We start from the raw sequence: 16728 nt of genomic DNA on the forward strand, positions 1-16728 counted from the left end.
CTGTCCGACTTCTGTAACAAAACAGGTTGTAAACTAATATATGGTTTACTTCAAAATAAAAATAGCACTATTTTTTAAGGAAAACACGTTGAAGATTAGCGGACAATAAATGTCTTGTCACAAAAGTAGTTATTGTTAACTGAAGCCTCTCCTCCTTTGACATGGTAAGCAACAAAGCGAAACTAAACTGATGTGGTAGACCTTGTTACTGTGTTGGTTTGTCAAGTAAAACTAGAATAATGATTGACAGCTCTTTTTCTCTTCATTCTGATAACAATAATAAATGTAACACATGACTAGTAAGCAGTGAACTAAAATAAAGTTATCAGGATCATAAAACGTGTATTAAGGAAGGACATGAAGGAAAACATGTTTTGATTTTGGTGTTTTGCGGTTCAAAGGAACATACCTGGAATATTTTATAGACCTAATTGTTATATTATACCCATATTAACATTGTGTGAAATCATTGTTGATTTGCCAAACCAGAGAAACACTCAGTATGTTTCTTTCACATTTTATTCGAAACAAGACTGACAGCTGTAAGAAAATAATAAAAATAATAATTTTTACAAATATACAACATGTATTAGGCATGGAATGCAAAACATCTTTGTCAGAAATATACAGAATATACAAATAAGTGTATAAATGCTTTCTTCTAAAAATGAAATAAAGCATATACATTTTTGTAATTATTATGAATGTGATTGTGTACATTATAATAAAAATTATACACATTTATGTTCTTCCAAAAACAGCTGAGTCTTTGATTGCTCTTAGGAGCATCCTGTAAAGTTCCACTTCATCTTTTACCACCCTAGGGAGGAACAATCCCATAATGCATGTGTTGGCATATGGTAGACGGCATCCGCGCTTCTCTGGCTGGTAGAAGTCAATGCTGGGTTTCTGGGAGAAGCCAAGCGGTGGGACTTCATCCGCTCCAGTTACAAAAGCCAAAATCTCCTCAAAATGCAACTCATTTTGTGGAGCTTTCGGTTTTTTATCTGTTGAGGGGAAATGATAAGCTCGAGTCCGAACGAATTGCCAATTACAAGCATAGTTCGTTTCACAGTTCCTTTACTCACCTTCAATCATCTTAAGCACCAGTTCCCAGTAGTGCATAGTCTCCTCTTCAGCCTCCCTCTTGGTCCCTGATTTACTCCAATGGATTTGGAACAGGTCTCTGAATGTGCTTCTGGAAAGCGGCTCATGCATGTTGGTAAAAATGGGCAGAAACTCAACCCAGTGAGTTCTTACCATATCCCAGAACTGTCCATAAGCATTCAGTCCCTTTGTGAACTGATGAATCATGTTTGATGCTCTGTGAAAATTAACACAGGCTGTTAAACCTCCATTCTTATACTTAAACCAGACAACACATTGCTAAATATTAAATAATACACATATTAACCAATCAGACCATTTTCAGTTATATATACCTAAGATATATGTAGTGTCGAACTGCATAGGAGTAAATCTTCGGTACATCTCTGATGGAAATTTCACGTCTGTATATTCCAGGAAAACCACATTCACAGATCCAATCACCTTGCTCTCTCTGTAGCCTCTGGAGATCTGCCGTAGTTTTGCATGACGAAATCTAAAAGCAAGGTAAAATTTTTAGAGATCTTCCAGGTAAACAAAGAGCGAAGATGAATGGATTGATGGAAGAAATAGATAGAAACCTTTTGCAGTTTGTCCTGAATGTCAGCATCTGCTATTAGGCGCCAGTCAAAGTCCACCAGTTGACATTCCTGGGTGCACATCAGCTGGTAAAGGCAGGGGTCAAGAGATTTGAATCCTGGTCCGCCATGAGCCACAGACCATGCAATTAGCTTCCCAGCCAATTCATATTTGCGTTCCTCCAAGGCCATCTGGTCATAGGTGAAGAACAAGTGTCCAGGCTGCCCCTCAAAGATGCCCAGCGAGCTCTGCACCTCCATCATCAGGATTCTAAGCCAGGGGTAAAGGAGAAACATTTCTATTGCATGGTTCATGTTTGAGAATTGGTCTTTTACTTCTCGTAAAAGAATATTCTTTTTCATAGGAGTAATACCTGAAGAACTCTCTTCGTGGACCTCCACAGTCAATTGCTTCCTCACCAATAAATGTCACTAGAGGAATTTTGGTCCAAGGGAAATTAGAGTTAGAGACATAATCTTTAGCACTCTGCAGCACCTTGTTACGATAAGCCAACACTGAAACGTGCTCGCTGCCATTAAGATGCATGTGCTGAAACTCTCTGAGCAAAGAGATGAAGTCCATGTCCTCCTGTTGAAGAGATGTAAATACTGCTTTATACTGCCTTTTCGCAATGTCAATGCTATACACCAGTTTAAAGGATTAGTTGATTGACCCCTTTGTCATTAAAGATGTTCATGTCTGTCTTTTTTCGGCCAAAAAGAAATAAATGGAGAACCTTCCAGGATTTTTCTTCATATAGTGGACTTCAGTGGGGATCAACGAGTTGAAGGTTTGCAGCTTCAAAGGGCTCTACACAATTTCACCCAAGGAATAAGGGTCTAGCAAAACTATTGGTCATTTAAAATAAACATTTATACACTTTTTAACCACAAATGCTTGTCTTGCACTAGCTCTGTGTCCACGACTTCATGCTTATTTATGTAGGTAAGGTCATGCATGATGTAAGCAGAAGTACCGACCCAGTGTTTTCAAAGTGAACGTTCAAAGAAAGTCAAACGCCATTTACAAAAAAAAAAAAAGGTAAACAACGATATTGGAAAACTTAGACAATTTTGAAAAGTTTTTTCGCCCAACACTACGTAGACACACATCGCAAAGCTAGTGCTTTTGTGGTTCAAAAGTATATACATTTTGTTTTGCTAAATAAGACCCTTATTCCTCTGGGATTGTGTAGAGCCCTTTGAAGCTGTATTGAAATTGCAATTTGGACCTTCAACCCATTGGTTCCCACTGAAGTCCACTATATGGAGAAAAATCCTGGAATGTTTTCCTCAAAAACTCATTTCTTTTCGACTGAAGAAGGAAAGACATGAACATCTTGGATTACATGGGGATGAGAAAATTCTGAATATCTGGAAATTTTAATTCAGGAGGGAATTAATCCTTTAAGGTGCATGTAAATTTGTTTGTATTTCTTATACATAATGTAATAAGCATGTAAAATAATATGCAAGATCGTCATAATAAATATTATTACCATTGAAGAGTTTCGACTTGATTCTGAAAGAAAACTGCTGGTTGAAGTCAGACGGTGCCTCTGTTGAGTAGGAACAGGTGGAGGAGAATGCGATGGTGAGAAAGTATTTGAATTCATGACTGACGATAGTGTGTGCGTGGCAATCTAAAAAAAATAGCACAGTTTAATTGTTTAGTATTGTCAAGCAAATGTCAACTAGCAGGTTGAGTTGCCAAAAAAAGTGCCTTCAAAAACAGCTGTGCTTAAAGTGATAGTTCACCCAAAAATGAAAACTGTGTCATGAATTACTCACCTTCAAGTTGTTCTAAACCTGTAAGACCTTTCTGTCCCTGCATAGACAGCAATGTAATAACCCCATAACCACGTTCAAGGCCCAGAAAGGTAGTAAAGTACATCATTAAAATAGTCCATGTGACATTTAGTGGTTCAACCGTAATGTTATGAAGCTACAAGAAAACTTTTTACAAAAAACACAGGGTTCATACAAGGTGATTGAAGTACTTGAATTTTACTTTTTGAAATGTAAGTCCTGGAAACCCTTTGAAAATAGCAATATTGCTGAAGAGGTACTTGACAAGCGCTTGAATTATTAAAAGGCGATTATAAAGATATGAAATATATATTTTTTAATATCAATGTATCTTTTCTCGCAATTAAAAAAACAACCTTTTTTGACTATTTCAATTAATGTTGTAAAACTATTCCGCTAAACCAGGTACAGATGAACCAAATCAATTAAGTAAGTCACTTAAACTAGAACCGCTCCTAATGATTTAAACATCGCTTGTAATGATTTTAAAAACCATTGCGTCACAACATGATTCACTATTTCAAAGGACTTCGAAGCGGGTTCGTAAATCATCTGACTTAGATCAGAAGTTTGCGTAACCCAAATAAATTGATTTAGATCGGAACCTCAAGTCATGTATTGCAAATAATTTGATTAAGATCAGAACTTTGCATACCGTGACTCATTTGATTTTGATCACGACTTTGTAGTGTGTATCACGAATCATTTACGAATCATTTTTGAATCATTTCGCAAATTAAATTATTTGTGATTTGCAAACTGCACAATGATGGTTTGTTGCAATCATGACTTCAGAGCATGGATCGTGAATCATTTAACTATCCGAACCTGAAGTTGTGCATCGCAAATCATTTGATTTAGATCGGAACTTCAGAGCGGGTTCTTGAATCTTTCCGCGAATTGAATTATTCATGATTCGTGAACCGTGCTCCTAGTCCTGATCTGAAATGATGATTCGCAAATCATTATTCAGATCAAGAATTCAGAGCGTGAATCGCAAATAATTTGATTTAGATCAGAACTTCGGAGTGGGTTTGCAAATGTTTTGCATTAGACAGGAACCTAAGACCGCAAATCATTTGATTTAGATCAGGACTTCAGAGTGGCTTTGTGAATCATTTTAGTTTCCAATTAAAAAAAAAAAAAGCAGTAGAAAACATCAAACCATAAGTGAGCTCTCTGATTAAAGTAAAAAATTAAAAAGTAGCATTACATAACATTACGGTTAAACCACTGATGTCTCATGGACTATTTTATCGATGTCCTTACTACCTGTCTGGGCCTTGAATGTGTCAGTTGCGTTGCTGCCTATGCAGGGTCACAAAACTGTCGGATTTCATAAAAAATATCTTAATTTGTGTTTCGAAGATGATCGAAGGTCTTACGGGTTTGGAATGACATGAGGGTGAGTAATTAATGACAGAAAGTAAATATTTAGGTGTACTATCCCTTCAAACATTCAACTTTTGAGTGGCACTTCCAAAGTATTTAAGAACTGATTAAATTAATAAACAAATAAGAATTTGTTACTATACCTCGTTTAGAACAATATCTGTCTGAGGAACTATATAAAGTATTTTGTCTGCCAGCTCCTTTTCAAGTTTTTTCAGAGTGTTTGAATCTAATCTGCAAAGTCGTCCATATTTATCAGCCTTCGCATAATGGAAACCAATCATGTCCAGCTCAACCAACGGATATCTGGAGCAAATGAAGTGATGCAGCTCTCGCCAAGTCGAGTGTACATCTACCCCTCTTGACTCCTGAGCAGGTACACCTAGAAAGCAAACATAGAAAACACATAAGATTCTTAGTCTTTCAAACTGGTCCTAATGCATACTATAAAGAACTGCCCATGCTGGTTGATGTTATTTCGAGCTGTATGGAGTCTAATTATGTACCTAAACCAGCTCTTGTGAGTTGTGAACATTCTCTAGAGCTTGGGATGGTCATCTGGTTGGCATACTGTACAAGAAAGAGACTCGGTTTCCAGTAAGATGATGTTTTCTGGACCTTTCCGGTTTCTAGGTATAAGGGAAATAACGTTAGTGTTATCACTACACTAGGTACTAAAACTACAAAGGCGAAAATAGTATGATGGATGATTCATTTTTGATGTTAGTATCTTAAGTAAACATTATCACCTGTTTTATGGTTATAACTATGCTCTTCCTCTGATGTTTGTCGCTCAACCGTTCTCACTGGCCAGTTGGTGCCAGAAATACCATCTACAGGACAAACCGGGCATGATAATCGACTGCCCCTCCTTGATCCTACATTGAAGGTTTTTACAAAATATTTTATATACAGTATTTAAACAGATTTAAGTAGTTCTGACAACTAAAATAAGTCATTTTCTCGCACTTACTCAGAAGGCGAACAGCGCTTGTGCTTCCATACAGATCAATGAAAACCCACAGTGGATTATTCAGGTTTAGTCCTTCTGCTTTGAGGTAATATTTCTCCCCACCTTTTTCTTGAACAATCACCATGCCTGCATAGTTTATCCAGAACTGAAGCTCTACACCACACCTACACAAGTCCTCAGGCACAGGCACAACACAGTATCCTCGTGTGTCCCTGAGGTCTGGTATTGAGGCAGGCGGTAAACGGTTTCTTTGTGGGCAGTTGTTGGTGAAACCCACACGAAGAGCTCCATCCCACAACGAGTTGCAGTCCTCGATACGTATACACAGCTTCTCATCCACCTTCACAGTGCGGCTGAGAAATGCCAAACCGTTCTTAAAGGATGAGGTGTCTCTGGATGCAAGTTGTCCTCCTTGACTGAGGGTCACGTATTGGCCTCTCAGGTCCGCGCTGAAAGTCATCGGACCCAGACATCGACTGCCACACATGCGATCGTGCTCTAGAGTAACACAGATCAATCTTAAAGTGAGTGTGACAAACCAATGAATGAACCAATAGTATATAGAGACAATCTGTGTTATACTCACTCATTGCTGGTTTGTCTTTGCCTCATTAAATGATCCAGTTGTTCGAGATGGTAAACGCAAATAAAACCAAATTATGGCTCCTGCTTTTATCTTCGAAGTAGGTGTGAGTACCGCAGAGTACAAAAGCCTGTTTGACTAGTTTCCCTGGCTGAATGAAGCTAAGCAAAGAAAAATGGGACGAGCTTATGTACAGGTGGAGCAGAGTAAGTGAAATTACTGGCTGACTGATGTTTTTGGATTTTCCACATAACGAATTACATTACAAGAGTTTCTTTTTAATTTCTTGGTAAGCCAATCCTGTTTCAAATGCTGTATGTCTTTGCGCTCTAGTTTCTTTTTCTAATAAATGTGCTACCTGAGAAATTAGGTGGAGTGTGAAAATCTTATAAAAGGTATTGAGATTACCACATTTTACTCCCAAATGAAATAATTTAATTTATAAATGAAGAGTTCAGATGCAAAAGCCTCTAAGTACATCTGACCCTTCTCTTTAAAATTAGCATTTCTTTCTGGCTACTTTGTATAAGTTTCTATGTAAGTCCTGGTATTTCTGAATGGGTTGAGGCTGGGATTTAGAGCATTTGTAGTGAAAGTACTTGATGAACATATAATATGTGTGAACAGCATTCACTCTGTATGTTTATCTCATTTTTTGACCAAGATGGCTTTTACATTTACATTTAGACATTTAGCAGACGCTTTTTATCCAAAGCGACTTACAAAAGAGGACAATGGAAGCAATCAAAAACAACAAAAGAGCAATAACATGCAAGTGCTACGGCAAGTCTCATTTAGCCTAACGCAGTACATGTAAAGGTTTTTTAAATTATATAATAAATAAAAAGAAAATAGAATAAAAAGAAAAAGCAAGCTAGTGTTAGAGGCCTAAAAATAGATAGATAATACAACAAGAACAGAGAAGGTAATGTTAGTAAGTTTTTTGTTGTTGTTTTTTTTTTTTTTTTGAAGAAAACAAGCAGTAAGTAATTAACAGAGATAGAATACAACAAGAACAGAGAAGCAAGTGTTAGTTACTTAGTTTTTTTTTAGAATAGAATAGAATTAGAATAGAGGGTGCTAGAGTTAGAGGGTCAAATAAGATGGAAGAGATGTGTTTTAGCCAATTTTTGAAGATGGCTAAGGACTCAGCTGATTGAGTTGAGCAGGTCATTCCACTAGAAGGGTACATTTTAGAGGTTTATTTATTGTTTAAATCTTCAATATAATTCCACATGGTAAATTAAATATTTAAATCCTAAATACAAATCCTGGGGTATTAATGAAAATGTTGTCTCTTACTGAAATATGTAGCAGAAAACCCATGAAAGATTTGTTATTTTAAAAAAAATCCACACCATTTTATACATATTTTGGACTACGCTGGGCGTATTCAGAGTACATTGTTACCAAGGTTAGATTATGGCAATCTTGCATGCTTGTACTGTACTTACTTATTGAAAAGCCTAGATTGTGACTATCATGCTGTCCTGCCTTTTATAACAAATGCTTGCTCACATACTCATTGTATTTTGTACAAATATGTAGGTTAGTCCTCTTTATTTCAAAGTAGGTAATCACATGTGTTACAGTGCCTTGCAGAAGTATTTATACCTCTTTTTTTAATGTTTTATGTTGCTGGGAAAAAAAAAACCCTGAAATGCATACATTGCATAAAGATTCATTACCGTGGTAATTTTTTCTTAACTCTTCCCCAGATGTGTGTCTTGATGCAGTCCTGTTTTTGAGCTCTACAAGCAGTTGCTTTTACATCAGGGCTTGGTTTTTGCTCTGATAGGCATTTTAATTAAGAAATGCCTTACCAAATCAGACCCATTTCATTGAATTTGCTATAGGTTTGCCACTTCACTCGAAGTGTATTAACATCTACAAGCAAGAATGCTCCCGAGCTAAATTTCAACTGTCCCAGATGAAATAATGAATATTTTTGCAATTGAATCATTGAAGTTTTTTATTTTTAATACATTTGCAAAGATGTTAAAACGAAAGATGTTTTTGCTTTGCCATTAGAGTAGATTGATGTGAGGAAAAAATAATTTAAATCAGTTTAACATAAGGCAGCAACCCAACAAAATGTGAAAAAAAAATGAAGGGGTATGAATACTTTCGCAAGGCACTGTATACTGCTATGGCATTAATGGGTATTCTTCCAAATTACATGACTAGTTTTTTATCTTTACGTGGAAAAAAATGACACCACCAGATCTTCAAACAGGACTCAATTAAAAGTGCCTGGGGTACATCTACCTTGAAATTCATGAATAAACTTCAAAAAATAAAGGATAAATAAATAAATGAAGTAAATATAAATGTTACATTCATAGTTGTAAATACTCTATGTAAATATGCTATTTTAAAGCTCCAGGAGAAGCTGGAATGTGATGCAGAAGTCATGTGGACTGATTTTAAATGGGGGTTGAAACAACTCAATCTCTGATTCATCTTTGTACTTGTCTGAAAAATGAAAACAGACATGCACATTAGCATTACTCTTGTCAAAATCTCCACCGTTTACAAACCTGCATATCTGCTTCTGGCTGGAAAGCACCTTGTTTTTAGTTGAGTGTAATGACAAAAATGCCACAATTTGTAACCTCAGGGATAATGAAATGCATGACTATAACACAACACTATAGCAGTCATTAATTGGTAAATGCATTTCTTATAGCAGTAAAATTTTATTTCAGTTGCAAGTTATTAAAAAAATATGTTTGTTATATCAAAGTTATTTTACTTGTCTGATATTGTTTGGGATAGAGTTTAAACTAATCAACAAAAGTGTACAGTAGTTGAGTTATTTGGAAAAATGTACCTTACTGCCTGTTTTTGCTATTTACTGCAGTGTTTTTCAACCACTGTGCCGCGGTACACTAGTGTGCCGTGAGAGATCGTCAGGTGTGCCGTGGGAAATTATTCAATTTCACCTAAAACAGGCCCAGGTTTCACACTGAGTAGGTAGAAATATGAAAGATCAAAAAATAATGTTTTCATTGTGTTTGTTTGATTCCTATTCAAGACACTTTGATAAGAATGACTATATATTGTTAATTGCACTTTTTATTTGACAGAAGAAGGAATATCAGGGCTCGAAATTGCGACCATTTCGGTCGCAAATGCTCCCAAAATTTAATCTTCGCGACCTCTAAATACATTTGAGAGCATTTGTGCGAGTGCAAGAAATTGTTGTGGTGCGACTTGTTTTCATTTCTTTACAAAACTTTCGCTAGTCTAACTATTGCACAGACTGCTGTGAGCTGATGCAGTGTCAGCCTCGCCGTTCTCTCTCCAATATTACATAACCAATTAAACGTAGGCTAATCTTTAAATTCTTAGCTTAAATTCAGATTTGAGATATTAGCCGTAAATCACTCCGTCACTGACACTGCGCTCTGCTCCGCTGAAACCGAACGGTTTTTTGCTCCAAATGTCTCTCTCTCTCTCTCTCTCTCTCTCTCTCTCTCTCAACCTCCGTTTCGGATTTGCACAAACTGCATTGCAATTAAGGGTGTGTGATGTGACTTGATTGTGATTTTTGATTGTGGACCATTAAAATCTCTTCACAATATGCTTATGAAGAAATATAGTATCGTGCACATTCTGTCAGATGCAATTCTGGCGCCTCCGCCTCAGTAATGTACAAGGCATACATTCACATCAGACTTTTCGAATTCCCGTTTGTGGTCCCCCACTTTCAAATTATTTTGTTAAATTAATGCGTTATTGCATGCTCGGCACCGCCGAGAGTTTCGTGCGATCGTCAAAACGAAACCGAAAGCAAAACACGCACGCGCAATCAAAAGCAATTTTGATACATCGGGTTTACAGAGCGACTCCCCAATGTATGCAAATTAGGCTACATAACATATCTAGGCTGTTATTAGTATATGTGGGTTATAATAGGTTCATAGGTTGTGTATTTGTCAATAGCTCTGTATCATGCTTGAAAAATTTGGTCTCTATTTGCACTTTGAAATTGAGAGAGTAGCCTACTTTGATTATGGCTGCTTTTATTGTTTGCACTTAATAGGATTAAGAAAGAATTGTGTAGTTTATTTTTTGTTATTGTTTAAAAATGCAGTGGTTGCCTCTAATTTAAATGGCTCTACCTATAATAAAGAAAATAAACATCTTGTTCATGTACTCATATTTTAATATATTCTTGTCCCTTGCTTAAGGTTTAAAATAAATATTTAAAAAAAAGTCTTTTAGAATCTAGAGTCAGCCCATTTGCTTGTAAAGCATCAGCAATCAGAATCAGCCATGAAGAATTAAGTTTGTTGCATTACTAAAAAGAAATGCCAGGATGAGTGCTGGCTGATCTGCTCAATTGGCAGTTGCGGTGCTCCTTAATATTCAGTGGGTGCTCCTAAATTTTTTTTGGTGCTCCTTACTTTTTGAGTGCTACCAAGTAAAAAGTTAATTTCGAGCCCTGAATATGAAAGATCATAAAATACTTTTTTCTTTGTGTTTATTTGATTCCTGTTCAAGACACACCAATAACAATGGCTGTATATTGTTAATATAGGCTACAGAGTTACATTTTTTTACAGTTTCGATTGTTGGTGTGCCTTGTGATTTTTTTCAGTTAAAAATGTACCTTGGCTCAAAAAAGGTTGAAAAACACTGATTTACTGTAACATTTCAAGACACGTGCTTGAGAACAACAAAGATAGTGAGCTTTTGATTAACCAGTGTGATCATTTTTGTTTTGCAGACCTGTGTCTGGAAAAGATTCAAACAAGTTTCTAAATCGAGCTACAATAGAAAGCTTTCAGAAAGAATAATGGCGAGACATGGCATGTATCGAATAGTGCCATGACTGGTTTTTAAGAAAACAAACAACTGAAACATTGTTGTATTATCCTTATAATGTTTGAGGGTTTCAAGCAAGCAAATGGATCTAATGCTGAGGTATAAGATGGGGAAAAACATGGCATGCTGGGACAATGCCTATTAATTGTGTTGTAGAATATTGTAGAATTTCCATTTTGCTGCAATACTTTTCTCTGAAATCATAACAAACCGAGAACAAGCTGGTTGTCATTTCAAAAACTCCTGCAATCCAGAGCCCATCCCAGTTTTCTTTTCCATACTAACAGGTATGTTGCAAGAATACCGTCACAACGAAAGCAAAAGTATGAGTCAAGCTGATCTCGCATGACATCTCTCTAGAACTTGACTTTTGCTTTCTTTCAACATCTTTAGACAATAACATTCATGAATCAAGCACTGATAATTTACTTACCCCTATGTCATCCAAGATGTCCACGTCTTTCTTTCTTCAGTCACAAAGAAACTGAGGTTTTTAAGGAAAACATTTCAGGATTTTTCTCCATATAGTAGACTTCAAGGGGAGCCAATGGGTTGAAGTTTCAAAGTACTCTACATGATCCTAGCCAAGGAATAAGAGTCCTATCTAGAGAATCATTCTGTCATTTTCATTAAAAAAACAACAACTTTTTAACCACAAATGCTCATCTTGCACTAGCCTTGCGATGCGTAATAACGTTGGAAATGGCTAGTTCTTCGTCTGTGTACTTTGGTTAAAAGGTAGATTATGGCGAAAAACTCATCTCATTTTTTCTTCCAACTTGAAAATCATCCAACGTCATTGTTTTACCTTTTTTGTAAAGGACGTTTGACTTTTTTTTGCATGTTCGCTTTGTAAACACTGGGTCAGTACTTCCACATACGTCACACGCGATTATGTAATTCGTGATGTTGTACAAGTAGCTAGTACAAGACAAGCATTTGTGGTTAAAAAGTATATAAATTTGTATTTTTCTTAGAAAATTACAGATCGTTTCGTTAAGACCCTTATTCCTCGGCTGGGATCATGTAGAGCCTTTTGAAGCTGCATTTAATCTTCAATTTGGACCTTCTACCCATTGATCCCCATTGAAGTCCACTATATAGAGAAAAATCTTGAAATGTTTTCCTTAAAAACCTTAATTTCTTTGCGAATGAAGAAAGAAAGAATATCTTGGATAGGGGTGAGTAAATTATCAGGAAATTTTGATTCTGGAAGTGAACAAATTCTTCAGCATAATAATAAAAACTAATAAATATTAAACCTTTTTAACATTATTAAAACTACGTACTGAGTGACTGATACCATCTTTGTTATGGAATACAGGTTTAACGTAGGCCTACATGTTTGCTTTAATTTATTTTCAAGATCTGAACTAAACTGTCCGTGGTTGCTTTCAGTATGGCTATAAATGTCATGATATATGATATTAAAACTCTCATCAGACACTTTTAACACTGAATAAAGCACATAATCAGTTCCTGAGATTATAACTTCTTTTTGTATGTTCCAACTGCTACGTTGCGAAAATAGAAACCTAAATTAGAAGTTTTGCGTGTCACTGTTGTGGCTGGTTAGGATAAAAACTTGGATTAACATGGAAAAGATACCTTTTATCACATTGCCTGGCGTTGTGTCGCATGTAGTTAGGACACGGTGTAAGAACATTATTTATGTTCTGTAGCACAGGTTCTGTAGAATGTATTCATTGTTATCACATCATCTCATCTTTCATCTGCAAAACAATGCTATGTATCAAAAGGGATGATGAAACATGCGGAAACTCAAGTAAACAATGATGAAACATGCCTGAGATGAGGTAGGAGATCTACCTGTGGTCAACACAGCAAATCAGTTCAACTAACTATTTTTTAATGTATAAATAACTGCTGTAGACTGTAGGAGATTTCAGATGACAAAATATGCTCACTACCCTTACCTGATTTGTATTTTAAAGGGGTCATTGGATGCCCATTTTCCACAAGTTGATATGATTCTTTAGGGTCTTAATGAGAAGTCTATAACATACTTTGGCTAAAATTTCTCAATGGTAATGAAAAAACACCTGTCAAAATCGGCCATTTTTAGAGCAAGATACTCTGTTGCATGTTCCTTTAAATGCTAATGAGCTCTGCTCAACCCGCCCCTCTCTGCCATGGGATGATGAGCTGTAATGTTTACTTTAGCCACATTTAGCGTTTAGCTGCGAAATTTGCTGATCAACACATTAAGAAAGGCCATTTGCAAAGATGCATAAAAACCCTTATACTCACTTCTGCTGTGGGTGAAACTGCATCACGAATGATTTGCAAAATGTTTAAAAACAAAAGTAATGTTAATCCTCTGCATCTTCAGCAGCTCAGATGTGGGGAGTAAATGACGACTGCTATGTTCATTATTACATCCAACAACAGAACACCTCAGTCGCTCAATCTGAGACATTCTTGTCTTCCCCTACACCTGAGTCACACAATGGCGATCGGAGTCGGACTGTTTCAGCTCGCTGAGGGCGGGTCTAAGGTAAGGTGCTCATGTCAATCAACTATCGTGGGAGTGGCCTCTGTCTGTGTGCCGTCACACCGACAAGAAGCTGAGAATGACCTGATTTTAAAAAGGGATATTACTTTTAAAGATTAAACAAATACCACTGTGTGGATTGTTATCATTGTAGGGTGATTGTGTACACAAACTGCCAACACACATTAATGTTCAAACAACATGTAAAAGTAAGTTTTGCATCCGATGACCCCTTAAAGGGGATAGTTCACCCAAAAATGAAAATCTGTCAATAATTACTCACCCTCATGTTGTTCCAAAGCTGCAAGACCTTTGTTCATCTTCAGAACACAAATTAAGATATTTTTGATGAAATCTGAGAGCTTTCTGACCCTGAATAGACAGCAACACAACACACAAAAAGTATTCATAACATTATGGTTGAACCACTGATGTCAGATGGACTATTTGAACAATGTCCTTACTAGTGTTGTCACGATACTGGAATTTCTAACTTCGATACGATACCTTGAAAAATATCAATATTCGATACTATTTTCGATACCACAGAGAAAAAAAAAAACAATATTAAGGGGGTAAATTTATTTTTTAATTTAAAGATAAATATAAGATATAATAAGTCTAGAACATGAAAATGAGGTACATACATACACTGCTACAGCCCTGTTCAGCCTCTTAGCTTCATTTGAGTTTGCTTCATACTTTCTTTGCTGTTCAAATACAACTGGTAGTGTAGGTCGTAAACTTTTTTTTTTCTTTTTAGACCACACTTTTAAAATTAACTGAACTATCTAACTAATCTTAGAACTTAAGTTAATGGTAAAAGATATTTGTTAACATTAGTTAACATGACTAAACAATGAAAAATACTTCCAAAACATTTATTAATCTTAGTTAAAAGTTAATTTAAACTATCATTTACTAATACATGAACTAATTAAAATCCAAAGTTCTATCTGTTAATATTTTTTATTGGACCAGCTAACATGATCCGTTGTATTTTTATTACCTACGGTTATCAAAGATTAAAATTTACTGTAACAAATGCATTGCTCATCGTTCATAAATGCTGGTTAATACATTAATATTATTTGACGAACTGATTTTAATGCCGGATTCATAATCAACGATCCATGCAAGCAAACATGCGTGCATCACACGCGAAAACAATGCTCAGTGTCTCACTGGATAGACATTTAGACAAATTGCAGAAGTTAAGTAATGATTTTCTTTTTTAAATAAAGTTAAATAAGCGCAGTTAATTTACATTTGACCGCAGTTAAAGTATTTACTCGTCTAAGATTACTCAATCAGATTATATTAACGAACTACTGTAAAAAACGGGACAACACTCATATCAGCAACAATAATAGGCAATCTTATTTAATGATTCAGTAATGTTAAAATGAGCACAGTTCTTCTTTATATAGATATGGGTGTCTGTCTTTCAGGTGCTTTGCGAAATTAGTGGTGTTAGCGCCTTTTGTTAGCACTGCTCTGTAGCAACTCTTACATATTGGCTTGCTTGTGTACTTCGGCTTTCCATGTTCATTTGCTTCATATCCGAAATATTTCCAGATAGCACTCCTGCTGTGCTCCTTATCAAACAAAGCCGGTCGCGGGGGCGCCGCACTCTCCTTTCTATTCGCTTCACTTGAATGAGACGAGACAGGCACCGCGGTCACGCGTCTTTGTGGAGAAGTGAAAGTGACAGCTCGGCTAGTATCGATACTTCGGGAAATTAGTATTAGTACCGTTCAGATATTTCAGTATCGATACTTATCGAAATATCGATATTTTTGACAACACTAGTGCTTACTACCTTTCTGGACCTTGAACGTCTCAGTTGTGTTGCTGTCTATGCCGGGTCAGAAAGCTCTTGGATTTCATCAAAAATATCCTAATTTGTGTTCTGAAGATATACAAAGGTCTTTGAGGAATAGGTAATTAATGACAGAATTTTTCTGGGGGGTGAACTGTCTCTTTAAGACAGTTTTACACAAAACTGCATTAAGGTAAAACAAGTAGGCGTCACTAGCGGTATTGTGCAGTATGAAATCGTCAGGTGTCAGCTTGCACAAAAACAGTGACTGCAGAAAATTTCCACAGAAACTGAATTCTTGCCTTAAAAAGAGTGCAATTATCAGCTACTCTGAACACATTTCATTCCTTTCTTCAGAATAATAGAAATGTTCACACGCAATCTGTGAAAATCCATGTTCTCCTGGAACATTACTTCTGTCATTAACATGAAAGTTGTCTTAAAAAGAACTTGCACCACTTTTCTGCAAACATTTGGCAGTTTGTTTGCGGCAGAACTTTCCAAAACTATAAATACCTCAAAAAAACACAGATGAATAGATAGTGCTTAGATGAAGTCCGCTGATGCAAAGATACGGTGTCACGTGTAAACAAGATTGTAATTGTTTGAACAAAGTCCTTTTTCTTAAGTTAATATAATACTACATATTATTATCATTATAAAGCCTCAAAGTAAACAGAGAGGCTGGTTTCATTTGATTGGATTACATCTCTTTTTACTAGATGTCTTAATACAAAGCCAAGTTCAAGTTGAGACAAGTTCAGCAGCCTGATTTGCCTGCTGATGACAGAATGGCAGTTGTTTTTAAGCACTGACAATAATAGAGTCATCTTGTGTTTGGCATTTGCCAGTGATGAATCAATACAGCAAGACATGAAATGAAAGCACTTATTGGCCATTCCTATTGGCATTAGGACACATTACTTTACACCTGTAATAGTATATTTATTTTACACTTTCATTACTCATGCATGCTTGGTCCTCTTATCCTCATGCACTGAATAAAGGATTGTCAATAGGTCTGTAATAGGGAGATTGTTGATCTCTGACATCATGACTATCATCTATCGCCCTCTAGAGGAAATCAGGTTAAAGCAGGCCAAACCAAAAACCCAG

At 36.2% G+C, this 16728-nt stretch overlaps 1 protein-coding gene across 1 annotated transcript; it reads right to left on the reverse strand.

The window, feature by feature from the left end:
- Positions 1-521: 521 nt before the first annotated feature.
- LOC141287607 (uncharacterized) lies at positions 522-6556 on the reverse strand. Its single transcript, XM_073819764.1, has 11 exons — positions 6446-6556; positions 5860-6357; positions 5636-5764; positions 5393-5515; positions 5030-5268; positions 3185-3328; positions 2060-2274; positions 1689-1956; positions 1443-1603; positions 1089-1324; positions 522-1007 (listed from the first exon to the last, which is right to left on the reverse strand). Exons 1-11 carry the CDS (start codon positions 6447-6449, stop codon positions 742-744), a joined length of 2283 nt encoding a protein of 760 aa, XP_073675865.1. The 5' UTR covers positions 6450-6556; the 3' UTR covers positions 522-741.
- Between the last annotated feature and the right edge of the window lie 10172 nt (positions 6557-16728).

The sequence above is a fragment of the Garra rufa genome, chromosome 15 (genome assembly GCF_049309525.1).
Source record: "Garra rufa chromosome 15, GarRuf1.0, whole genome shotgun sequence".
Taxonomy (NCBI): Eukaryota; Metazoa; Chordata; class Actinopteri; order Cypriniformes; family Cyprinidae; genus Garra; species Garra rufa.